This window comes from Sceloporus occidentalis, unplaced genomic scaffold, assembly GCF_023333645.1.
Source record: "Sceloporus occidentalis isolate IW3139 unplaced genomic scaffold, rSceOcc1.0.p SCAF_1, whole genome shotgun sequence".
Lineage (NCBI taxonomy): Eukaryota > Metazoa > Chordata > Lepidosauria > Squamata > Phrynosomatidae > Sceloporus > Sceloporus occidentalis.
The window spans coordinates 189,061,577-189,087,810 of record NW_028316981.1 but is presented as its reverse complement, the minus strand read 5'-3'; the positions used below and the strand labels follow the sequence as shown (position 1 = coordinate 189,087,810).

Here is a 26,234-nt window from a genome sequence, read left to right as displayed (position 1 = left end):
TGCAGGAGCAATTTCAGAGGGGAAAGGATGTGAGAAGGACAGGGATCATCTTTCCCTCCTGGTTGTCTGTCAGGGTCCCAACTGTACTGGCATCCTGCATGCCTGCTTTTTTTTGTAAATGAATGGCATGGACCATTGTGAGTAGACACTTTGAAGCATGTGCATTATATAACTTGTAGTCTGAGATCCTCAGAGCTAATTCTAGGTTTAGATTTTCCTGAGAAAATGCTTGCAGTCATGGGGGTGACGTTCAAATATTCTCATGTGTCTTTAAATTAAAAGCATGAAAAGCATCACCATGAAGGATTAGGCTGAGTTCTCTATAGGGCATGTAATCCCACACTAGATGAATATGTGGGTTTTGTATATTTCTGCAAATGTGATGAAAAAGAAAATATGATAAGATAGCTTTTTCTCCTGACAATAGCTGGTGGCTTTTGTCAGCCCAATGGTAAGCCCTAACTGCTTCAGAAGCTGCCTCTTCCTTCACTAATCTCAAAGTGACACATCCAAGGAGGTTCTTAAATTGGCAAATGCATTTAAAGCAAGTAAGATTTCTTTTTAAAACGTGTTTTTAAAAAAGATTGCTAATCAATTTTGTAAGAATCCTTTTTTTAAAAAAACAACAACAATATTGTTACAGGTAGAGTTTTAAATGTAAGGAGTATGTCTTGTTAGATTGTATGTTTTGTATTGTTTTAAGTCTGTTATATATGTTATGATTTTATGTTTTCTAATAAATAAAGAAAAAAGCAAATAAAATTTCTTTTTTAAAAAATACACTATCACAATGAGAAAAGAGCCACTTTCAAAAACTCTCTCCATGCTCATCATTGCTAAAAAGAAGCATTCCAACTTCTCAGAGTACTAACCCAGTATAAACTTGAAGAGAAGAGAGCTAAATAATCATTACATCCAATCCTTCCCTCCATAAACATCAGTGCTCAGTTGCTTCCATGATTCCTCAGGGTTCAGTTACTAAAACTCTGAAGTCCTAGCTTCTGATCCCAGACTTTAGATGTCAGAAGAGTCCCAAACACAACACAACCATTGCATTCTAGGTTATCTTACTGAGTGGTTTCCTCCAGCCTCCACATTGTATTAGATCCCACAGTTCAGTCTTTCCCCAAACTGGTGGCTTTATATCTATTCCTAGCATCCTCTGGCAGGTTTTAAGAACTGTAGCCCAAAAACCTCCAGAGAGTACTAGGTTGGGAAATGGTGCCCTGGTCACTTCCCAAGCTGTTTCCCAAATTTTATGTCATGGCCAGAAATAAAATACAGGGCTGAGAACTGTTGGACCTATAAATCCATGGCACAGTCATGCAAAGGTGGTATCATCCCAGGTTGACATCACCACGATGAGAGAATCCCTTTGGGAAGAAAGGTAAGATCTAGAAGGGTCAAGCAAATAATAAATATGTGAAGTCGAAGGCTTTCATGAGCAGCATCCATAGTTTGTGTGTGTGTGTGTGTGTGTGTGTGTGTTTGGGCTCTGTGGCCATGTTCTAGAAGAGTTTATTCCTGACATTTCACCATCATCTGTGGCTGGCATCTTCAGAGACGCTGGCATCTTCTCCGAAGATGCCAGCCACAGATGTTTGCAAAACGTCAGGAATAAACGCTTCTAGAACATGGCCACAGAGCCCCAAAACACACACACACACACACACAAAAACCCCTATAAATAAGAAATAAAGCCTTAGAATGAAGAATCTCTTTCCAGCCTCTTTTCCCCACCTTCCATGGGAGTGAGCCAGAAATGTTGAGCAACATGTCAACAGGGATGCCAATTTGGGTGGGTGTTTTCCTTGTATTGTAGAAAGGGAGAGAGCACAACCACTTGGTTGTGATTCCTGGAATGTGAGATTCTCAGTAGTCCAGAACCTTTAAATACACAGCAAACATTTACTCATATTTCACCCAGTCCATCTCTGCAGGGATTAAAACATTAGGTATAGCATTAGTTGCCTTTCCATCTTTACAAGTACTACTCCTTAGATGCTCAGCAGTGATGCAGAGGTACAAAAATAGAAGCTGGGGTGGGCTGATGCTTCTACAGTATTTCTCATTTTACAGTTCCATACTTTCGAATATACAGCAATGCTAAAGGCATTGTGGTGTAAAAATGGGTGCAAAGCAACCCTGCCCCACCCAAAGCAGCACATAAATTTGAAAGCAGACGTATGGGTTCATTTCCAGAAATATATGTCTCTCACACATACACATCTCCACCTCTGTTATCAGCCATGGGGAAAGGGGAATCTCACCTTCCAATACACTCGCCTGTAGTATGAAAATGGCTCTGAAATTCTAACTTGAGAAACAGAATGGCATGCATTCATAGCGGGCAAGGGGAAACATTTCACAAACAAAGAACGTAAGCCAGCATCAGGCCAGGCCCTGCCTTCGTACATGAGCAAAGATTTGCATTCCAAAATTACAATGTCACCGAAGCTGCCCACATAAATTAGATCCCTTGTTGAAAGTTTAGAGACCAATTACCAAGAGTCAAGCTGGCATTTCAGCAGCTGGACAGGGATTTCAGCAAAGTGACTTTCATCAGTGTCTTTCTAGGCAGTTGGTCAATCCAAGGTGTATTATACCTTCTCAACCTGCTTTTGATATGCTTCCAACATTTAATCACTTAACTGGTTAGACTAACTGGTTAAGCCCCTTTCCGGTGATTTTATCTGAAAGCTGGCAGTGCTTACATATGTATATGCCTTGTATCAGTAGAAAGGTTTAATGGAATATAAGATTATTAAGGGACACATTTGCATGTGTGGGTCTCTGTGTATGCATAAACAAGGAGATCTTGCCTGCCCACAACAGGGCAGGGATCATTAGATCTGATCAGTTCTAACAAGTTTAGCGCCACAAGTTGTAAAGCTGGGTAACTAATACTGCAAGGCAGGACATGATGGGATTTAATCTGTGTGAACCAAATTCCACAGAGGCTTAAAGCTGCCTATGATTTTTACAAGCTGCTTATGGGTACCTGCATGCAGATATAGAAACGGCAGTGTAAAGAGTCATTCCTCTCACTGCTGTCACATACTGAGCAGATATGAGTCCCTCTCAGATCAGCCTCTACCTGTACTATATCACCCTTTGCTTTTTAATTACTGCCTGAAGCCTGACAGATCAGGGATCTTTCCCACAGTTGAGAACCTTGCACCTGGCATGCTGGGGGAGGCAGAAACGTACTTCTATGCATGCTTGGATCAATGTGAAATGACAGGCCAGCATATCTGCCACACTGTCAAGCTAGCAAAGAAACATCACAATTTTTTCCTACCTGTGACTTTTATTATAATGTGTGAATGGCACACATGTGTGAGCTGCAACATGCTGCCCACTGGATTCTAGGGAGAAGAGTCGTGGCTCTCCTTTCTCTAGGACAAAACCTTCATCACTCTGCCTGCTTTGGACTAAAACTTCCATCATCCTTTACCATGCTGGCTGGGGCTCTGGGAGTCCTCCTAGTTGAAGTCCAAAACATCTGAAAGACCAACATTCCTGTAGCCCTGCTCTAAGAGCTGGCTGATAGCTTATCTCTGACAGTGAGCTTTATTTCTAAAATGAGGTGCAGTTACCAAAATCCATCTGTGAGAAGAACTGCAAAGCCCAAGAGTGGACTTCATTCCCATTTAAGCTCTTAAAGTGCACAGGGCGAGCCAGAAGGAGGAGCTGCCAGCCTGCAAGAGATATCCCTCTATACCATCTGAACTAAAATGGAGGCCTATAACTAATATCTATAACCTCCTGTTTGGTTATTAACACCTTGCCTGATGAAGAAGCCAGTGGAGCTTTGAAAGCTTGCAACATGTACATTGTGCATTTTGGTTGGCCAATAAACATATCCTCGTTTGGTGGATTTTTGATGTAATTGGATTTACTATATGGCCAACACGGCTACCCCTGGATGTTTTCAATGTGATCCTGAGGCAGCCTAGGGTGAGCCTGCCTGCCTACCGTGCCAGGTTGTTGGGAAGTGTGCTTCACACAGATAAAGAAATGCAGTGAAACCAAACCCTGGACTCTCTGGAGAAAAAGCAGCACAAAACAAACAAAGGGCTGCACGGAACGTTAAAATCAAAACACCACCTTCAGCTGGAATGTGCATGGATACACACAAAATCAGATGTGAGTGACAGCCACACTTAAGTACCCCCTCCATCCCTTGCAAACCCACAGGAATCGTGCTGCATGGTGGAATTGGCCCTGGTGCCTGGCTTGTTCCTTTGAAGAGAAGGGAAGATGAGCTGCTGAGTCATTTCGATTTGTCCAGTGGAGGCTTGCAGCAGTTATATAACCAGCAGCCCTCTTTTCCTTTTCTCCTCAAGCTGGAAATAGAACAGATCTGGCTCCATCAGCCCCCATCTTCTCAGGCCTCCACTCCTGGGGATCCTGAGACACCCCTGCTTCCCAAAAACCTCGACAGAGCCCAAAAGAGAGAGCCCCAGCCCTCAGGGCAGGCCAGACAGAAGAGAAGCCATTTGTCCTCCTCTTCTCCTTGAGACATTGGTTGCCAAGGAAAATGCAAAGGAAGCCACAGTGGCAAGACAGCTGCTGTTCGGAAATGGACAGGCGGGGGACAAAGCAAGGAGAGATTTGAGGGCAATGGGACAAGGCAAGCCCCCCCTCCCCAGTCTATATGGCAGTGGGGCTTGGGGACCTTCTGGTGACAGCTGAGGAAAGCGACTGAATAATGTATAGGCAAGCGGCACGGTGAGGGTGGGTGGGGAGATGGTGCGCCAGTTCCCTCTCACGCAAACATGGCAGCAAGCGCTGAATATTTCATACCCAGCAGGATACTGAGTACTCAGGGTGCTGTGAGGCCAGGCCCTGGTGCTTTCGATGCAATGGCTGCTTGGCTCTGTTTGAAAAAGATGCACCAGAATCTCAAGTCTCAGGCTGGAGGCCAAGAAAGCTACAGATTCCGGGGCAGCCAAGGGATGCCAGTGGTGAAGACGCTCTGCATTTCATGGCTGCTTCTTCTCTGGCTTATCCGGGTGCTCTCCATGTGCTGAATGTCAGCCACTCACAGGACCCAGCACCTGAATGGCTCCTGTACAAGCTGGAAGGAACCAGCTGCAGGAAGAGGAACCATACAACCCAGCTGTGCTGTTGTATGGCCTAAAATTCTAATAAAAATTTTAACATTTATGAGGTTTACCATTTTAACTTCATAATCTATGCTTTTTAAATAACCTTTATATTAACACTTTCCCCAAACTTTCATGTAGTTTTTAATCTGTATTGTTTTGAAATAGGTTGTTAGCTGCCTTGAGTTCCACGATTGGGAGAAAGGTGGGATATAAATGAATAAAGCAACAGCGACAACAACAACAACAACAGAGTATATATTCACCACTCCCATGGCAAGGGATCCAACAATAATACGGACAAGACACCCTCAACCAGGAATTCCTCAGCTGTGGTCCATGGCTCTTGGGGATTTACAGATGGACTTCCAAGAGATCTATGAGCCAGGAACCCATTTTTCTCTTGCATTTCCCTCATTTTGCTTTGACCATTCTGTTTAAGTGCAATTTTTCTGGGGAGAGGTTCTGCAAAGGTGTAGCCTGTTGGTGGCCAATAAAGGCATAACCTCCCATCATGCCAACATATGCAACTGCTTGGTTGCAAAAGGAGGGATTCATACTTTCTTCTTTGTTAAGCTTGCCAGGCTTCCAGGTACCATCCAGAAGCCAAGAGGCAGGAAAAGTCATTGCCTACATGAACCTGCAGCAAGCATAACTGGAGTATACTAGGAATGGTAGTTACCAGAAAGGAAACACTGGAAACTAGAGAAGAATCAAACAGGTCATCTCATAGACCGCAGTCATCAATTCATTGTTTAAACTTGATCCTTTCCACTCCCGTCACTCCTTCTGTTACCTTTATATATTTCAAGATGTCAAGAAATTCTGAAAATCAAAACACTGGGCATAGTATCAGGTGTTCAAAATAACACAGAGGAAGTGACTTCATTGGCATGATTTGCTTCATCAAGAGAATATGGATATGTCTGTTGTAATAATAATAATAATAATAATAATAATAATAATAATAAAATTTTTATTTTTATGCCGCCCTTCCTTCGATCAGGGCGGCTTACAACAGATAAAATACATACAAATTAAAATGCATACAATACAATAAAACAAAACCAACAATAAAAATCAAAAAAGATTTGAAATGTTCTGGAATAAAATAGAGGCAGACATGACTGTAAACTTTGGGGGGAGGGAGAGCAACCAGTGGCCCTAGGAACACAGCCAGCCCTTCAGTCTAAGTTCAGAAGCTCTCTGGAAACCATCAGTTCAACTGAATATCTACAAGTAACAGATTTAAGATACAAGCTGACACATATAATGGACAATAGGCTGGGGGTAAGCAGGAGTTCCCATATCTCTACAGAAACCGTGGAAGACTATTTCTTTGGAAGCTTTCAAGGAGAAACTGGATGGTCATCTATTCCATTTGCCTTAGCTGCAGGTTGGCAAATCCAGGCTTGACTACGTGGCCCAGTTTCCAGTTCTAGGATCAGCTTTCACAGCCAACCATCAGAAGCTGCCCTGCCAAAAATGATCACATTGATAACTGTATTCTCAAAAACCAGGCAAGAGAAGGTGGACTGCAAAACATCAACCAGAAACAACCTGAGGGACACACAGCTGCTATTAGAAGAAAGCAATGAACAATTAGCATGATGAAACTAATTAGCTACCACAAAACGTGATTAAAATAACAGCCATTTGAAGTCTAGCCCCTTCCTTATCCCCTAAAACAGCCTTCTTCAACATGGCCTCATGTTGGCAGGTGATGATAGGAGTTGCAATACGACACATCTGCTGGATGCCACATTGGAGGAAGGCTACCAACATAAACAGCTAAGGACAACCAAATAATGGCTGGAGACAGGACAAGAACAAGGCCTCACTTTTTCTCTACACACCTCTGAGCAGATGTGAGAAGTCATCAAAACCATACAATAATAGAATTATAATAATAGTGTTTATTTCTTGCCCACCTCTCCCCATGGATTAAGGTGGCGAACAACAGACCAACAAATACACAACTTAAGTTAAAAACACAACATCAGTTTAAAAGAACAGACAAGAAATATACAGCTTGCCCTCTATATTGGCGAGGGTTTGCTTCTGGACCTGCCCCCGCAGATACCAAAAATTGTGGGACCTCATGTCCCGTTATCATCAATGGACGCTGACATGCACATGATGCAACTGCGTGTACATGCCGCCATTGACAATAATGGGGTGGGACCGTCCTCGGATGATCAAATCTGCGGATGGCTAGCTGATATGGAAGACCTATTGTATATGTTAGAACAATCCATGTTTTAAAATTAATCATTTAAAATTTACAATTTACAAATGACCTGGATTGGCCTGCCTGAAGAAACTAAAGCAGAGAAATCCAAATAAAATGTTCCAGTTGTTACAGTACTAGCTATAAAATGGGCAAGGGAATAACATGACATCTGAAAAAGCTAACTCCAAATGAAAACCCTCTCCAAAAGGGAACTAAATCCATTTCCAAAAGCACCTTCACAGGAAAAACAATGATGGAAAATAGGGAACCTATTCATGGAAGAGAAAAATCCCATCATGCACAGTTCTAAAACAAGACATAGTTGTGGAAAGAGCTGACCTTTGCTGCTATACTATGCAGCCCAAGGACTGGGTTTCTCGACCTACTGCAATGTCACAAAGGAGACCTTTCTAGTTACCATCTATATTAAAACAGAGCTGTAGTGAGCCTCAGACACTGTGATGCTTTACTGGCTCCCTTCTTCCAAAACATAGCTGCCTGAAGTGACTGCACTGGTTGCTAATACAATTCCCCTTCTAGTTTTAATTTGACTCTGCAGGCCTTAATATCCAACAAAGGTAAGCAGACAGTTTTGCTGAACACTTGCAGGCTTAAAATAAGATTGGGCATCCTGTTAAGGGATTATGCAACTCAGACTGCATCCACACTGCAGAAATAATCCAGTTTGACATTGCTTTAACTGCGGTGGCTCAATGCTTAGAAATTCTGGGAACTGTAGTTTTGTGAGACTTTTAGCCTTCTCTGTCAGATAGCTCTGGTGCCACAACAAATACAAATCCCAGAGTTCCATAGCATTGAGCCATGGCAATCATAGAGGTGTCAAACTGGATTATTTCTACAATGCGGCTGCAGCCCCACAAGAGAAGTCCATACATAGCTTGCTTAGAAGTAAGTTCCAGTAAAATCCCATAAAGTCAGTGACAATAAATGTGTCCTACAGCACTGCAGCACTAGCATTACAACAAAATTTTAAATGAACAAAATCTAACTTCTTCAAGAAAAGATCTGTGAGGGTTTCCTGTTGAGACAAAGGAGACTTGTTGATGGAAAGGTTTTATAGCCAACAGCCACCCTTCTCATTTGATTAAATATGAAATGGTTCCCAGACCTCAAGGGCAGGCCATAGCATTTCTTAAGGGAGGAGAAGAGTGGGCTGTTGTTATTGCTAAATAATCACTATCAAGGGTTCTTAGTTCAAAGTGATCCCTTTCACCCAGCCCTTCCCAGTCTCCCATCTTTTCCATTACCATTTAGTTCAACACATATGGAGAGCAACAGGCTGAAGCATCTGCTTCAAACCTATACATCAGAGCTGACCATATTGTGTGCCAATTAACCAAACTCAGTGTGAAATTCTGCACTCAATGGGATGCGTTTTAGCGTATCTTCCCCATGCAAATGTGCAGATCTCCAACCAGCTGGTTCCATCTCTTGTGGACTTAAGTACATGCATTTTGTTTGGTTTCAACCACACATTATGGAGAAAAGCATTAGAAGAAATAAAGGAATATGACTAGAACCCACAGATGGGAATACAAGCCTCATCCACTGAGGCCACAGCTGCCTTCCACATGTTTTCATATGGAACACCCTTCAAAATTTAAGTGCTGAGTTAGATGAAAATGCTAGATCCAAAACACCGTGCAAGATTTTGCAAACAGATCTCTTAGGCTGCATCTGCACTGCAGAAATAATCAAGTTTGACACCACTTTTGACTGCCATGGCTTAATGCTATGGAATTCTGGGAATTTGTGTGGACGCAGCCCTAGTTGTGGTAGATGACCCTATCATGGGATTTTCTGGGGCTAAGAGCGTGTGACTCGCCCAAGGTCAACATTCAAACAACAACATCATGATGCTTTTAGGAATATAAAATCTATTATGTGTAATTTGGCTTGCCATTAGTTATCATGTTTGGAAAATTAAAAGTGCTGTTTCTTCAGACAATAATTACACACTGAATTTCCTTTTTTAAAAAATTAAATTTTGTTACAAATCCAGCAAAAAGGCCCAGAAATGCAAAAACAAACAAACAAAACAAACAAACACCTGAACTGTAAGGAGGAACTAATTTATGAGGAACAGGTAAAAACAAAAACAAAAATGGAAGAAATTATTGGCATTAGCAAAACAAAAGGGATTATTTGGTCTCTTTAACCTGCATTGGAATCGATTCTTTGCAAAAGAACCGCTGGAAAAGTAGTGTCAGGAAAACCTGTTTCCCCCCCTTTCCCCCCACTTTATCGCAATAGAATTCGATTGAATAAGGATCAAATTCGATTCCCAGTGGGAATGACGGTCGTATAACCTGATTTGCGATGCGCTGTAAATTGTAGTGGGAATGACCCCCTAGTCCTCCATGTCAAGCAAACCAAAAAGAAAACCCTCATTCCCCTAAAAAGAACAAAGAAAAGGAAACCAAGACCAGGAATTGCAATGATCTGTTACTAAATATTGTTTTACATAAAAGCACCCCATAACAGTTTTTAAGAAACAGTTTTGCAGAAGTATTCTATGAATGCCTCAGCTAAATAATTTTATATAATTGTCAAAGAAAATACCCCACAGTCCAATATTTTTTCTATTTTTTCTAGGAGGGAAAGTGTGTGGGACAACTTTTTCTAGTTTTCCCACTTTCCCCCCAGGACTTTACAACTGACATAGTCACTTGTTGACCACCCGTCACAAAGCCAATTGAGAATGCTAAGTGATGCCCCCACTTTTGCAGCTTTTATCTTAGGAGGGTATTTTAAAAAGAAGAAGAGGAAAGAGAAATGCAAGGAGTGATAAACAGCATGTTTTTAGAGGTGGGCCAGGCCTTGGCCACACCAACTGGTGAAGCAACATCTCATGTGACACCCCAAACAGCCATACTGAGCATATTGAGAAACCGGGCCCAGGAGAGTCTTGGCCTAGTGGCCTCTTGGACAGAAGGGACCCCAAGAAAAGGTCCCCTGTCTTGCCACCAGACTAATTCTCTAGCAGGAACCCTAGCTTGTCCCTTCAATCGCTTTCTTGCTTCAATCCTATGACATCCTTCCCATTGCAACTGAAGCACAGGATGCTGGCACACTACAAAATTAATACAGTTTAACTGTCATGATTCCATCTTATAGAATCCTGGGATTTGCAGATGTGGCAGCAGAGCTCTCTGACAGAGAAGGTTACAAAACTACAAATCCCAGAATGCCATAATATTGAATCATGGCACTTGAAAGCCATGGCACTTAATACAGTCAAACTGAATTAATTCTGCAGTGTAAATGTGGCCACAGAAAAGTTACCTCTTTGGACTGCAATACCCACACCCCCTCACCAAGCATGCCTTCTTCTTTTATTTTATTGTATTGTATTCTCTATGTATTTCTATTGCTGTAACCCACCTGGATTCCTTGCGATTGGGCGGGCTATAAATTAATAATAATAATAATAATTTGTTTTATTTATATACCGCTATTCCAAAGATCATAGCGGTGAACAGCAAGTAAGCTAATTAGCAAGTAAGCTAATTTGCCCCCAACAGTCTGGGTACTCATTTTAGCGACCTCGGAAGGATGCAAGCCTGAGTCGAGCTTGGGCCCTTTTGCTGGTCTTGAACTCACAACCTTGTGGTTTCGAGTGAATGGCTGCAGTACAGGCATTTAACCACTGCGCCACCAGTTATTATTATTATTATTATTATTATTATTCCCATGCTACCTGGGGGATTCTGGGCACTGTAGCCCCTAAAAAGGTATGCCTCCCTCCATCCCACAGATACCACACACACACACCCCTGGTTACCAGCATCACATGATCCCTCTCAAAACCTCCAAAGAAAGTGTTTTGAACAAGGGACCCAGCAATTTCTAATAAGAGAAAGGGGAGAATTAGCAGGTGTAGAATCTACCAAGTTCTCCCCATGAAATGACAGGCATACAAACCAATGGCTTGGCCTGAAACAAGTCTTTAAACAGAGGCTGGGTGGCCATCTGTCGAGGATACTTTGATTGAGAGTTCCTGCATGGCAGAATGGGGTTGGACTGGATGGCCTTTGGGGGTATGTTCCAACTCTATGATTCTATCTTCTCCAAACATCAGTCCTCCACTTTTGTGCTCCTTTGTCTCCCACCCACACTGACCCAGGATTGCCTTGCTCAACATCTGGGCTCCATAACCAATCTGAAGCAGTTGCTGCACTTACCAAACCCAGCTGGACTCCAAGTACGGTATGGGAAGCAAGCAGCTGAAACTAAAAGCCAAAGAAAAAGCTGGAATAAGGAGAAAAGAATAGTAGAAATCTTGTATGGGATGGAATGGGAAATGGAGAACCTTCTGGAAAAAATTGTATGTTGTGGACATTGATTTCAACATTGATTTAACATGTCTGCATGCTTATCAAGTATTAGGAGTGTTTAGAAGTATAGTGTGTAGATCAAGGGAAGTAATAGTGTGTTTTGGTCAGGCCTCACCTGGAATAATACCGTGTCCAGTTCTGGGCACCACAGTTCAAAAAGGATGTGGACAAACTGGAGTGTGTCCAGAGGAGGGCGAGCAAAATAGTGAAGCGTCTGGAAACCCTAAAGCCCTATGAGGAGAGACTTAGGGAGCTGGGCATGTTTAGTCTGGAGAAGAGAAGGTTAAGAGGTGATATGATAGCCCTGTTTAAGTATTTGAAGGGGTGTCAAGGATGGAGCAGCCTTGAGGATGGAGCAAGCTTATTCTCTGCTGTGCCAGAGAATAGGACCCAGAGCAATGGATTCAAACTCCAGGAAAAGAATTCCACTTCAACATTAGGAAGAACTTCTTGACAGTAAGAGCTGTTCAACAGTGGAAGATGCTCTTTCGAAGGCTGCTGGAGTCTCCTTCTTTGGAGATCTTTAAAAAGAGGCTAGATGGGCGTCTAACAGAGGTGCTTTGACTGTGATTTCCTGCATGGCAGAATGGGGTTGGACTGGATGGCTCTTGAGTTCTCTTCCAACTCTATGATTCTGTTGTTCTGATTCTAGTCATGGAGTTTTTAGCTCTATATTTATGTATTTAATTTATATGCCATCCCTCTCCTAAAGTGGGACTCAAGGCGGTTCACAGAAGGGACACCTCTGGGACTCCAGCTCCCCAAGAACCTTATTTTTTCACCTCAACCATGTTAGGAAACTCAGAGAGAATATTCAACTGAAGAAAAAAACCACAAAAACACCCAGCTATGCAAAATCCCACATTCACAGCCATGTGTCAAGTTGCCATGTTGCCGGTGTCTTGTAGCGAGCAGCAAGTTGTCTTTGGCCCCAGGGTTTCCAAACCCTGTATGGGTACATCAGCATCCAGCCTCGGTTTAATTTATCAGCCTATAAAACAGATGCAGCAACGCGCTCATCCCTTCATCCACACATCACCCCTCTTCTAACACAAACACACATACAGAGCAGTGCATTGGGAGGATCAACCAGCTAAGGATTCATAGGCCAAATTTCAGAGAGGTAGCCATATTAAGTCGGCTGCTGCTGCTGCTGCTGCAGAAAGCGCAGAGCCTTCCAGCATCTTGAAGCCGAATGCGTTTATTATGCTTTTGTCACTCTTGTAGGCCAAATGTTATTAATAACCCGACACGACAGCCTCCTCCATTAGAAATCCCAAGGCTTTAACAATGCTGCTTATTTTTAGATGCCATGCAAGTAGCCCTGTGAGCTACATTTTGGGAGGCGAGAGAAGGCCAAGGCCTCTGTCTCACCATAGCTGTAGTTTCATCCCCACCATCCAGTATCTAAATCTCAAAAGAAACATTATGCAAGGTTTGAGTGTCTGATGATGACGAGTCTGGAGACCAGGGTTCAATTCCCCGCTTGTTCACGAAACCCAGTGGGTGACCATGGACAAATCACACTCTCTCAGCCTCCAGGGAAGGCAAGGGCAAACCTCTTCTGAACAAATCTTGCCAAGAAAACCCTATAATAGGGCCGCTTTAGGGTCGCCATAAGGTGGAAATGATTTGAAGGCACATAACAAAAACAAAGGAGGTAGGAGGGAAGAAATCATCCTGGTGGTTGAGTGATGAGGGTACTTTTTCAGAGGGATCAAGCTTGTCCAAGCTTTCTTTGGCTTCTTCTACAAAATCAGGCAGAAGGAAGGGGAAGGCAAGGCACAGATCAACCAAGGGGTTTCACCCCATGCTCTGGCCTCCACAGGGATCCTGGTCAATAAAACAGGAGGGCTGCCTTCGGCACCCATCATCCCCACCAAAAGCCAAGCCTTTCTTTGGCCTGTCAGTGATGGGGACAAGGCCGGCTTCTTGCATGCATTGCAACTTTAAGGACCCAGCTGGCTTCCCTCCTCCTCCTCCTCCTCCTCCAATCTCTCTCTCTCTCTCCATTTCTGCTGCATTGCTGACCCTGTGCCTTTCTCTTCCAATCCTCCTTTCTTGCCTTTCCCTGCATCATGGCAGCTGCTGAGGAAGACCACAGCCCTCCTGCACACCAGAACCAAAGCAGGCAGCCTTTTCTTCTTCTCCTACTCATCCCCATCCCCTCCTTTGGGAGGACACTGCGGTAGGGGTGGCTGGTCCCCCCAGCCCCAGGGTGACCCCATGTCCTCCTAATATGTAGCATGGTAGGACCATGGAAGAAAAATGGGAGGACAAGACCCAGGAAAAGCTCACAATAAAGGATGAAGGGAGGAGGGCATGGTGGAAGGGTGGGTCAAAAAAGACCCAAACCAGTATCAGTCCCTGCTCACAATGGAGGGCATGCAGGAATTCCTCCTGGAGAAGAGATGGAAATGGAGGACTTGTCCTGGAATAGGAGGACCTGTGTGTTTTCCCCCACCCCTGGTCCCAGCCATTGCTACAAGAAGGTCTTTGTGTCCTTTCTATATATGCAAAGGAGGCATTTTTTTCTGGAAAAAAGCAAACCCACTCACACCTTTGGAACACAAAGGCAAGCCATCCTCTCCCAACAAATGCCACCTTGACTCCAGGCACCTAAGGAGGGGGGCCTATGTTGGAGACCCCCAGGTCCCTTTCTCTTTTAGGGTGCCCCCTTGCCCACCCAGCCCTGCAATGCCAAGGCTTCCCCCATTGAGATCTGCCCCCCCTTTTCCTCCCCCCCCCACCATCTCAAGGGGTGAGCCTTTCTTCTTCTGCCTCCATCTCAAGGCAGGCAGGCAGGCAGGCAAGCAAGCCAGCCTCCCCCCCTCCTTCCTCTTCCTCCTCCTGCAATTTGCTTGGCATTTGCAGCACCAGGAGGAGGGTTTTCTTTTTTTTTGGGGGGGGGGGGGAGAAGCAGAGGGAGGGAGGGAAAAGAGGAGAAGGAGGCAGGCACTGAAACCCCTCCTGCTGCCACCTCCTTTTGTTCGCTTGCAAAGGCAGTAAGGCACCCAGTCTGCAAACGTTGCTTTCCAATAGCACCCCTCCCCTCCATCAGATCAAGGGTGGGGTGGGGGGGAAGGGGGAGGACTGGCTGCATGCCATGGGGTGGGGTGGGGGTGCTCTTCTTTCTTCTCCCCCCCCCCCCACACACACCATCCCCATCCTTGCTTTGCTTGCAAAAAGACGTTGCAACACTGCAAAAAGGCAAAGGAAGAAATCGCTTAATGTGGCTAAGATCAAGTGTAGCACAGTGTGTAGCCTCCTTTCTCCTGGAAGCTCCCTCCTCGCCCTCCTTTTCCAGGACGCGTCCTCCATTCCTAGGAGGACTGCCTAAAAAAGGTCCCCCCTCCCTTTGGACTAAGCAACATGCCTTTCTTTTTCTAGGAGGGTTTTATTGTTATTTTTAGCTTGTCTTTGGTCCCACTTGACAATTTTTCTTCCATCTTTGCCTCTCGGGGTGTCCTCCTTTTCTCGGACGCATCCTCCCAGTCCAGGAGGGAGGCTATAATACGATTTATAGCACCTCCTCCCTCTTGAGCATCCCTCCGAAGCTTTTTTTAGATCTGGCAATAAAGTCCTCCATGTTTCCCTTCCAATGGCCTGCAGTCATTTTTTGTTTGTTTTGAAGGTGCCTTGTCCTCCTTGTTTGGAGGACATCTGGGCAGCTTGGGTCCTCCATTTCCAGCTCCTCGTCCAGGAGGAATGCCTCCAAAATAAAATAATAAAATCTCCTCCCTTTGAAGCCGCAGGACTGAGAAGCAGGGATTGCTCTTCCTTTTAGGGGTTCTTAGTGTGTGTGTGTGGGGGATGTCCTCCTTTTTTCTCCCCAGTCCTCCATTTCGAGGTGCCTGGTCCTCCTTGGAGGGGCAATAGCAGGCTCTAGACGGGGGAGGAGACTCCTTGCAAGGGGATCGGCCCCTGCGTATGCCTCTACACACAACAAACACACAACACACAGCTCAGCAGGCAAAACTGGGATGGGAGGGGGCTTGTCTTTTTTCTCCTTGGCATAAAAATGAAGGTGCCAGGGGAATGTGTATGTGTGTGTGAAAGAAATAGAGGGGTCTCCCCACCCCAACAAGTCTCACACACACACACACACACACACACAAACAGAGAGAGAGACACACTCCCTCCCTCCCCTCTTTCTTCTTTTCTAGAGAGAGCTCATGATGGAGGAAAGAGGCACACCCTACTCCGGATTCCCTGCCTTTAAGGAGCCCCAAGCCCACAAAGGGGCCTTTGCTGCCCCAGGGATGCCAAGAGGAGAAGGAAGGAAGGAAGGGGGCACCTCAACATGTCCTCCTTCCCTCCCTGGCATGATGGAGAAAGGAGCCACACACACTAGAGACACCCATCTCTCTCTCTCTCTCTGCATCACTCTCCATTCCACCATCGCTATTGCTCTCCCAAGTAAAACCCTCACATATCTATATCTATACACACACACACACACACACACACAGATTTATATATTTATACACATACACATAAATACATAAATATACACACACATTTATATAGTTATATATACACACACACATATATAAATATACATAAATACACTCATATATATATATATATGCACATACACACACATTTCTATATTTATATACACACATACACATATATAAATACATAAATGTGTTTGTGTGTGTATATATATATATATATATGTATGTATGGGTTATTCTTGGGGCAGCAATAGCATGCAAATACACATACGTTGTATCGCCTGAAGGTCTGTTGTCTTTAATGAAGGCTTTGTATTGAATTGTATAAATATACAAACGCATACACACACACACACACACACACATATATATACATACACACACATATGCCTCCACGCACACATATGCACGCACACCTAAACACTTCTACACACACACACATACACACACACACGGCTCTCTACACGCACACATATATACACATACACACGCAAACACAAATACACATGTATATACACTCACACACATACATGTATATGTATAGATACATATAGAGAGATACCTAAACACACACACACACACACACACACACACGCAAACACATGTAATTACGTATATGCACACATACACGTGTGTGTACACGCAGATATATCTACACACACAGAAAGATAGAGAGATCTACACATACACACACATATACACACACAGAGATATCTGCACACACGCACACACATATACAGACAGAGAGAGAGCGATCTACACAGATATCTACACACACAGAGACAGATATCTACACACACATATCTACAGACACACATACACAGAGATCTACACACACACATACACACACACCCTCTAATGGCTGCTCTCATCTCATAATGGATGTTGCTTTGGATACCCACCGAACCCGCCCATCCACACACACACACACACACACAACCAACATACCCCATCTGACAAATTCCGTGGGGCGCCCATATATGTGTGTGTGTGTGTGAACCCTTCCTCTCCTTCTTCTTCCCAGCCCCAGTCTGTCTTCTAGGAGGAATTGGGGGGTGGGGGATGGGGTGGTTTTCCTTTCCAAGGGCGAGACAGGGTCAAGGAGGACCGGGGGCCCCAAAGATGGAGGACACCCCAGGAGACAAATGGAGGACGCGGTCAAAGCTTCAATCACTCAGAGGATCGACCCTTGCTTCTTAGGGATGCTCAAGATGGAAGGCATTTGGGGGACTCCTCCTGGACACAAGTGAGGAAGCGTCCGGGAAAAGGAGGACCCCGGGTGATGTCTAGATTGACATCAAGGCAGGTCAAGCTGGCCTCGGGGGGGGGGGGGCAGATCATCTCTTCCTCCTCCTCCTCCTCCTCCTGCTTTCCATCAAGGAGGACAAAGGCACCGCCAAAGGGAGGAGGACCGCCCAGGGAAAATGGAGGACCACAGCAGCAAAGAGACTCCCAGGGATGGAGAAGATGCCCTTCATCCGGAGGGGGACCAGATCTCCTCCTCCTCCTTCCAGAGAAAGGACCCAAGGAAACCCAAAAAAGACATCTTCAGAAATGGAAAAAGGATGCTTCTTGAGTGATGCTCCGAAGTGAGGCAACCTTTTGGGATGGGGGGATGGAGGGCCCGTCCGGGAAAAGGAGGACGCCTAGCCCCCCTGCCCGCCCTTCACCCCCTAAACCCCAGGATCCACACCCAAAAGCAAAGCGCGATGGATGCGCGAAAGACCTACCGTGACCATGCTTAGGGCGCGCCGGGGTCCAGCCGGGCGGCTCCTTGGGGGACGCGATCGGCTCTAGGCTCTCGGGTCTCTTGGCCCCCTCCCTCCCTCCCTCCTCCCCTCCCTCCCTCCTCCTCTTCCTCCTCTCCGGGTGGGGCGGGTCCTGGGTGCGAGAGATGAGCTCTCTCTGCCTCTTCCCTGCCCGGGCGATGGGTCCTGGCAGCCCCCCGACGAAGGTGGTGGCCCAAGGAAAGGAGGAGGAGGAGGAGGAGGAGGCTGTGGGTTGAGAGAGAGAGGAGGAGGAGGAGGAAGAGAGGGAGGAACACGGGGGAAGGAGGGAGGGAAAACGGGGGAAGGAAAGGAAAGAAAATGGAGGAACACGGGGGGAAGGAAAGGAAGGGAGATGGAGACAAACGGGGAAAGATGAGGGAAGAAAAGAAAGAAAACGAGGGGATATATGAGGGAAAGGAAGGGAGGAAAACGAGGGAAGGAAAGGGAAATGGAGAAAACGGGGAAATGAATGGAAGAAAAACGAGGGAAGGAAAGAAAGAAAACGAGGGGATATAAGTGGCAAAGGAAGGAAGGAAAACCAGGGAAGGAAAGGAAAGAAAATTGGGAAAAACGGGGGACTGAATGGAAGGAAAACGAGGGAAGGAAAAGGGGAAACGAGGGGAAATGAGAAGAAAAAGAAGAAAGAAAAACGAGGGCGCGAAAGGAAAGCAAATAAGGGAAAACGGGGGAAGGAATAGAAGGGAAACGAGGAGAAATAAGAAGAAAAGGAAGGAAGGAAAACGAGGATACGAAAGGAAAGAAAATGGGGGGAAGGGGGATGAAAGGAACTAAAACGAGGGAACGAGGGGGAAACGGAGGAAAAGGAAACGAAAACGGAGGAAAACGGGGGGGTAGGAAATTGGGGAAAGGAAACGAAAGGAAAGGAAAGACAATGGAGAGGGGAGCAAGGAAGGCAGAGGGTGGGGGGGGGGAAGGAGGGAAGGCAGAAGGGAGACCAAAGGAAGGAAAACGGGGAGCAAGGAGGGAAAGGGAAGAAAACGGGGGTCCCAGAGGGGAGGCGTGGAGGGATCCCTGTCAAGCGGAGAAGGAGGCCAAGAGGCGAAGGCAGCGTCGGAGGGGAGAAGGAGGCCAAGAAAGCCAAAGGGAGGACTTACAAAAGGGGGGGAAAAGAAGAAGAAGAAATGAGAGGAAAAGGAGAAAGGGGGCAGAAAGAAAGAAAAACGGAGGCGGGACCGGCGGGAGGCGAGGCACACACAATGGTCCTTTAAATGCCCTTGAATGCTCATGGCCCCCTCCAAGGGATTTGGGCAAAAGGGGAGGGGGAGGAGAGGAAGAGGAGGAGAAAGGCCTTCCTCCCCCCCCCCTCAGATCTCCCTTGGAGCCCCCTTCCCCATCTAGATCGGGGCACCACTGTGTATCTATCTATACACAATGTGTATCTATACACATTGGAGGCTACGAGGCATTGCCTAGCCGCCCCCCCCCCCCTTCAAGAAGACCCTCTTGATCTTCTTAGGACAGAAAAAGATAAGGAGAACGCACCCCCCCCATTGATCTTTGCCCCTTCTCCTTCCCTTTCTCTCTCTTCTCCATTGATTCCCTTTCTCCATCGTTTCCAGTCAAAGAGGGGATATTTGGACCATTCCCATTCCCTAAATTTGGGGGGGGGGGATAAAGTAAACAAGAAGGCATTTAAGGGGAGACATAGAGAACTGGGGGGGTGGGTCAGGCATCCAGACCCCCCCCCAAGTGGTTTGGGCGAAGAAATGATGGAAGGAAGGAGGGAGGGATGGATGGATGCAGAAAGCCCGACTTCAGCATCATCGTCCCTGCGAGGACAAGGCAGGAGCTCAACGATCGGGGAATAAGCAGAAAGGACCAGCTCTGTCCTCCTTTTCCCGGACACCTCCTCCCTTTCAGCCTCCTGCCCCGGAGGGATGCCCAAGCCTCCTCCCCTTTGGAGCAGCCCTCCGAAGCAGGGCTTCATCGCAGGAGGGTGTTTGATGAGCTTTTGTTTGGTCCTGGCTTTCATTCTTCTGGACTGGCTTACATTTCAAGGGGGGGGGGGGGTTGTCCTCCTTGGCGGTGAGGAGGACAGCTGGTCGGCTTGGCCCTTGTCCTCCTCTTTCCAGGACACGTCCTCCATTTCAGCCTTCTCGCCCTACCGGGAGGGATGCCCAAACTTCCTCCCTTTGGAGCATCATTCTGAAGCAGAGATTCATCAGCACCATCTTCCCCATCATCATCATTATCACTTATATCCTGCCCCTTTCCCAGAATCATCATCTTCATCAGCATCAACATCTTCATCAGCATCATTATCATTAGTATTTATATCTTGCTCCTTTCGCAGAATCTTCATCTTCATCAGCATCTTCATCATTATCATTGTCACTTACATCCTGCTCCTTTTGCAGAATCATCATCATCATCATCATCATCATCATCATCATCACTTATATCTCGCTCCATTCCCAGAACTGGGACCCAGAGCGGCTCACAACTAAAAACATAGCAAAGTGATACAACAGAATTAAATTGTTGCAGTATTAAATATGCGTGTTTTGTGCTTTGATAGGGTCCTCCATTTTTTTCTGGAATGGCCTACATTTTTAGGGTGCCTCGTCCTCCTTGGCAGTGAGGACATCTGGTCAGCTTGGATGCAGCGTAACCCGACGGCCTCCTTTTCCCAGGACCCGTCCTCCATTTCAACCTTCTGTCCAGGAGGAATTCCAAAACGTCGTCCCTTTGGAGCATCACTAAAAACCACAGGTTGACATGGTGTTCTGTAGCTTTTGTGGGGTTGTGCCCTCCGGTTTTTTCTCCAGTGTCCTCCATCTGTTGGTGCCTGGTTTTCCTTGGTGGTGAGGAGGAGGAGATCTGGTCCAGCTGCCCAGGATCCAACAGTTGTGCTCAGGCAGCGAAAAAAAGGAGGCCGCTTGTTCCAGTGCAACTTTTGGAGCAGGGGTCTAGTAGCACCCAATCCATCGGTTGCAAATGTAAGGGGTGTAGTAGGCACAGGGTGGCCCAATGTCCTAACCATAAAGGAGGACAAAGCACCGCAAAATGGAGGATATCCAAGAAAAGGGAGGATGAAACTGCAAGCTAAAAACACTTCTTAGTCATGCTCCAAAGGAAGGACTTTTTGGCATTCCTCCTGGACAGAAGGTAGAAATGGAGGACATGTCCTAGGAAAGGAAGACCTCTGCTCACCCTGGGTATATGCGCCCCCTTGGCACACATGCACAGCAGCTCATGGCCTCTCTGGGTGGCAAGATGCCCTTCAGGCTAGCCATGCCAAGTAAACCATGCAGAGAAGGCCCAGGGTAGTCTTCCCTCTTGCAAATGAATCCCTGAAAGATGCTGGGGTTTGTGGGGAGACACTAGAAAAAGACCACCATTCACATCTGCGGCATTTACTATGTTGTTGTGTGCCTTCAAGTCATTTCTAACTTATGGCGACCCTAAGGTGAACCAACCCATGGGGTTTTCTTGGCAAGTTTCTTCAGAAGAGTGTTTGTCATTCCCATCCTCTGAGGCTGAGAGAGTGTCACTTACCCAGGTTCACCCAGTGAGTTTCCATGGCTGAGCTGGGATTTGAACCCTGGCCTCCAGAGTCCTAGTCCAAAGTTGAAACCACTACATTACTGCTGGCTCCCACACTGTACACCATGGATTTGAAGATTGGGGGGAGGTTCCCAAAAGGGTTCTCTTGGTATTAAAAAAAAACTGGGTGGACAAGGAGGAAGACTGGGTGGGTGGGGAGCAAGGGACCCACCCATTCCAGGAGGATCCAAAATGAACAAACATGTTACCTGCCTTTTCTTTGGGCACCAAATTTGGGAGGGAAAACATGATATTAGACTAAGGTCTCCACTGCCACTGAGCAATTGAACCTCTCCTCCAAGCTCTGATGTCTACCACATCGTTCTCCAGCTAAGGTATGGACAGGTAAAGCAGAGGTGGCTAATCTTGGACACTTTGGATTTTCAGGCTTTGCTGTTAGAATCATAGGATCCTAGAGTTGGAAGAGACCCCAAGGGCCATCCAGTTCAACCTGATGCTGCCATGCATGAACTCACAATCAAAGCACCCCCAACAGATGGACATCCAGCCTCTGTTTAAAAACCTCCAAAGGAGGAGACTCCACTGCCCTCCAAGGCAGTATCTTCCACCTTTGAACTGCTTTTGCTTTCAGGAAGTTCCTCCTAATGTTGAGCTGGGATCTTTTTTTCCTGTAGTTTGAATTCACCTGATCCGGGTCCTGTTCTCTGGAGCACCAGAAATCAATCTTGCTCCATCCTCAATAATGACACCCTCCAAATATTTAAACAGGGCTATCATGTCACCTCTTAACTATCTCTTCTCCAGGCTGAACATACCCAGTTCCCTAAGTTGCTCCTCATAGGACCTCATGGTTTCTATACCTTTCACCATTTGGTCACCCTCCTCTGAACATTTTTCAGCTTGTCCACATATCTCTTGAATTGTGATACGACTTGTGTGCCTTCAAGTTGGTTCTGACTTAAGACTTTCCAATTTTTTTCCCAGGCAGCTTCCTGTCAGCTTTCTTCACTGTCCAACTCACTATCCATGTCCCCAGTACATGTTGAAATGCCATTGATGGAGCAAGTAATTACAAATTATGTACTTTGGTTATTGTAAAAAACATTTTAATGGATTCTTTAATAAAAATGTCAACAACAACAACAAAAAGAAAGCTGGAAAGAAGCTGACAGAGAACACACACCCCAGTTCCTCTCTCATCTTCCCTGCTGTTTTGTTTCCTTGGCTCACTGGTTCAGTTAAAATGGAAGACTGCAGGAAGCGTCTTCATAGTATACCCAGTTGCACATTTCCCCCCCTCTAGAGGTGAGGGGAGTCAGAGCATGGGGCAGGAGTTTCTAAATGCACCATGTTCTGAAGTTATGTTTTTCAAAGCCTCCACTGACACCAGTGGAAAGCTTCTAAAAGCCGAATCGCAATGTGCCTGGGAGGAGAGAGAAATCTCTTCTTTCTAACTGGGGAACAGAGAAGTTTGTAAACCCAATGGGACGGTATCTTCTGACCATGTTGTTGTTAACCACCTTCAAATTGATCCTGATTCATGGTGACCCTGTGGATGAGGCCTCTCAAAGATCCCATATCCTCCACTGCTCTGCTCAGTTCCTGTAACTTCATGCCTGTGACTTCCCTGAGTGTGGTCATCTTCGCTTTCGGCATCCCTCCACCTTCCCCAGCATTATTGTCGTTTCCAATGAGTCATGTCTTCTCATGATGTGGCTGAAGTATGACAGCCATCATCTTGGCTTCCAAGGAAAGTTCATGCTTGACCATTTGCTTGTCTTTTTGGCTCTTCATGGTTTTCTCAGCACTCTTCTCCAGCACCACATCTCAAATTAATTTTCTTCTGATCCACTTTCTTCACTGTCCAGCCCTTGCATCCATACATGGTAATGTGGAATGTACATCCCTAATCTAGTTTAATGTTACATTGGCCTATGGAGACCCCAGGGATTTATGTCTCTTTTGCTATGAACAGTTATGGCACTATGATTCCCCTTTAACAGCATCCTATGGAATCCTGGGACTTGTAATTTGGTCAGAGGCACCAAAGGAGCTCCCTGGTGGAAGAGGCTAAATGCTCCTCCCTACACTGCAAATCCCAAGATTCAATGGATGGAACCATAGCAATTAAAGTGGAATCTTAGTGCTACAATTGTGTAGTGTGAAAGAGAACTTAGCCTTTCATAGCCTTATTTTATGAAACTGCAGACTACATCTAGGGAGGATGTATTGTACACCTCTCCCTTGGGGTAGTTCAGAGCCACTCAGTTCTTTCCAACCTTCTCTTAATCTTGTGACCAAGAGAACCAAACAAAGAAAGTAGAAGAATCCTGTATGATCCACATTTGCCATATTCACGTTGAACATGAAGAATCCAGAAGGGACTGCAATTTTTTTTCATCCATTCGTCACTGGAATGCATATGTGTTCTTCTCTACGCATGCTCTGCTGTATTTTGTCAGACAAGGTTGTCTATTTGCACATGTGCTCCAGGAACCTTGCTGGTAAGGTTATCTTAATATAGTCCACAATGTTGTTTGTTTGATGAACCAGAAATGTGGGTAGCTTTAGATTTAAAGGCCACTCAGGGTCTTATGATGAGAGAAATGAAATGAAATGATGGAAATGAAAAGCAACAAGGATCCATTAGCACCAGTGTTAGGTGATATGGTCACAACCATTGTTGGGAGAATGGGCAGAAAATCAGGATAAGAAATGAATTTCCAGAATCTTGCAACACGCTTCATGCTGCACCATTTTGGAACATACTCTATTTGAATGTCTGTAGTGTCTGTATGACCCCTTAGAGAGAGTCAATGTGGCATAGTGGTTTGAGTGTTGGACTACGACTCTGGAGACCAGGGTTCGATTCCTCGCTTGGCCATGAAACCCACTGGGTGGCCATGGGCAGGTCACATGTTCTCAGCCTCATAGGATGGGCATGGCAAAACTCCTCTGAACAAATCGTGCCAAGAAAAATCCATGATAAACTTACCTTAGGGTTGCCATAAGTCAGAAAAGACTTGATGACACACAACAACAACAACAACAACAACAACTGAACTCAGCAATCAGTAACTTCTACCAATGGCCATATCAAAAGTGCCCAAAGAAACCCACATGATTTGAAGCCATAATCTCATATCTACATTACTCTGTAAGGCAATGAATGGTAGCTGTTCCCCTTTTACAGACAGAAAAACTGAGGTTGAGATATAGAAATCTACCAATCTAAACTCCCCACAGCTGCAACAGCTGAACCATGCATACCTTTGCTCTTTTTATCCTTTTATCCAAGGAATTACAGAATTTGGATAGAAAGATGACTGCTACAGAAGCAGGCCACTATCCCTACAACTTTCTACAGATCCCTGTAACTTCTCCTATATGTGTCCATTTAATCAACAAGGAGAATTTATTCTCTTTTTATAACTACCCAGGTAAAAGTCCAGTCTGAGGAAAGCAGTCAGAAATCCTGAACTTCCCACTCTGAATGGAACATACTCCCAATACTATGGCTGTCACTCCATTGGTTAGTCCCAACTAGAGCCAGCTCATTCAATCAACTGTTTGATAGTGGGACAACATATAGGTAAATCTTGTTGATCCAAAGGGTCTACTCTGATCAGTACTCACAAGAGGATTAAGATCTATTTTGCCATCCCTTCTGAAATAGCCCCTTCCTATCAATAGTACCAACTCCACATTCTTAAAAAAGGAATCAATATGAGATTCCCCAACCCCTCTCACCTTCGATTCCTCGCTTGGCCATGAAACCCACTGAGTGGCCATGGGCAGGTCACATGTTCTCAGCCTCATGGATGGGCATGGCAAAACTCCTCTGAACAATGCAGACATAGGTACACCTTGCTGAACTGTACTCAAAATCCAAGAGTTCTTTTCTACCAGCAACAACCTGTGAGGCCTCTGAAGACCTTTCTGTTTTGAAAACTCTTTCTTGTCTCTCTCCCTCTCTCCCTGCCCATAATCTCTCCTGGATACTTCTCAAAGGCTTCATTTGTGATATGTCCCCTTCCTTCTCCACACATATACCCATTCCTTTTCTCCTGTTCCTTTGAACATGGAGCAACCTGTTGAGAAGGGATGTGCATCATTTAACAACAACAACAACAATACCCCTTTCTCCTGAGAGATCAGCAGATTTCCATCCCCACCCTTGCTCCTCAAAGGAAGGTAAAGAAGAAATAACCTGCCAAAGTGCCACCCCTTTTGCCTGAGAGATCCAGTGCTTTTTACACCATGCTAATGGCCTGGAGCTGATCATCTACCCAAAGTGGAAGACTGAAGTGCCCCAATCTGAATATATACCTCCTTGGGCCTCCTTTCCCCACCAGTAATGTACTCTGTGTTCTTCCAGCTTCTCCTGGTCACATATGTATGGAGGATGGAGCATTTTGTAATAACTGAAGAAAGACAATTCCTTTCAGTGAATCCAAGACATCACCCCTACCTCATTTGCACTCAGGAGGTACCGTTCTGTGTCTTGTGGGCATCTGCTCATTTTCAGTAGCGTCGCCATTTCTGATGGAGGGAGAGAAAGAGAGACAGAGAAGAGAAGAGAGGATTACAGTAAGTCCCAGGGGAGATAGCAAGAGAGAGACACACGCGCACATAACTAGGTAACGGTTTTGTATCTATATCCGGTGGTGATTTATAGCTACGCTAGGCCTATTCCACTGGGGAGATGCATGAACCGCACACAGATTGCAAAGCAGATGATAGGAACCAAAACTGGCCGCACCCACCCAAGCCTT

General features: G+C 45.5%; 1 protein-coding gene across 7 annotated transcripts in view; it reads right to left on the bottom strand.

Annotated features, from left to right (window-relative positions):
* The window catches only part of ELAVL3 (ELAV like RNA binding protein 3), a 93,467-nt gene that overhangs the window by 67,123 nt on the left and 110 nt on the right, over positions 1 to 26,234 (bottom strand). For 5 of the 7 annotated variants that reach the window (XM_089487521.1, XM_089487528.1, XM_089487522.1 and 2 more), the window contains exon 2: positions 25,931 to 26,001. In XM_089487521.1, the coding sequence (XP_089343647.1) occupies positions 25,931 to 25,999 (69 nt within the window). In that variant the 5' untranslated portion in view covers positions 26,000 to 26,001. Of the gene's footprint in view, positions 1 to 17,892; positions 17,983 to 25,930; positions 26,002 to 26,234 lie in introns of those variants that run through there. The other 2 variants (XM_089487543.1, XM_089487559.1) reach the window with 2 other exon arrangements.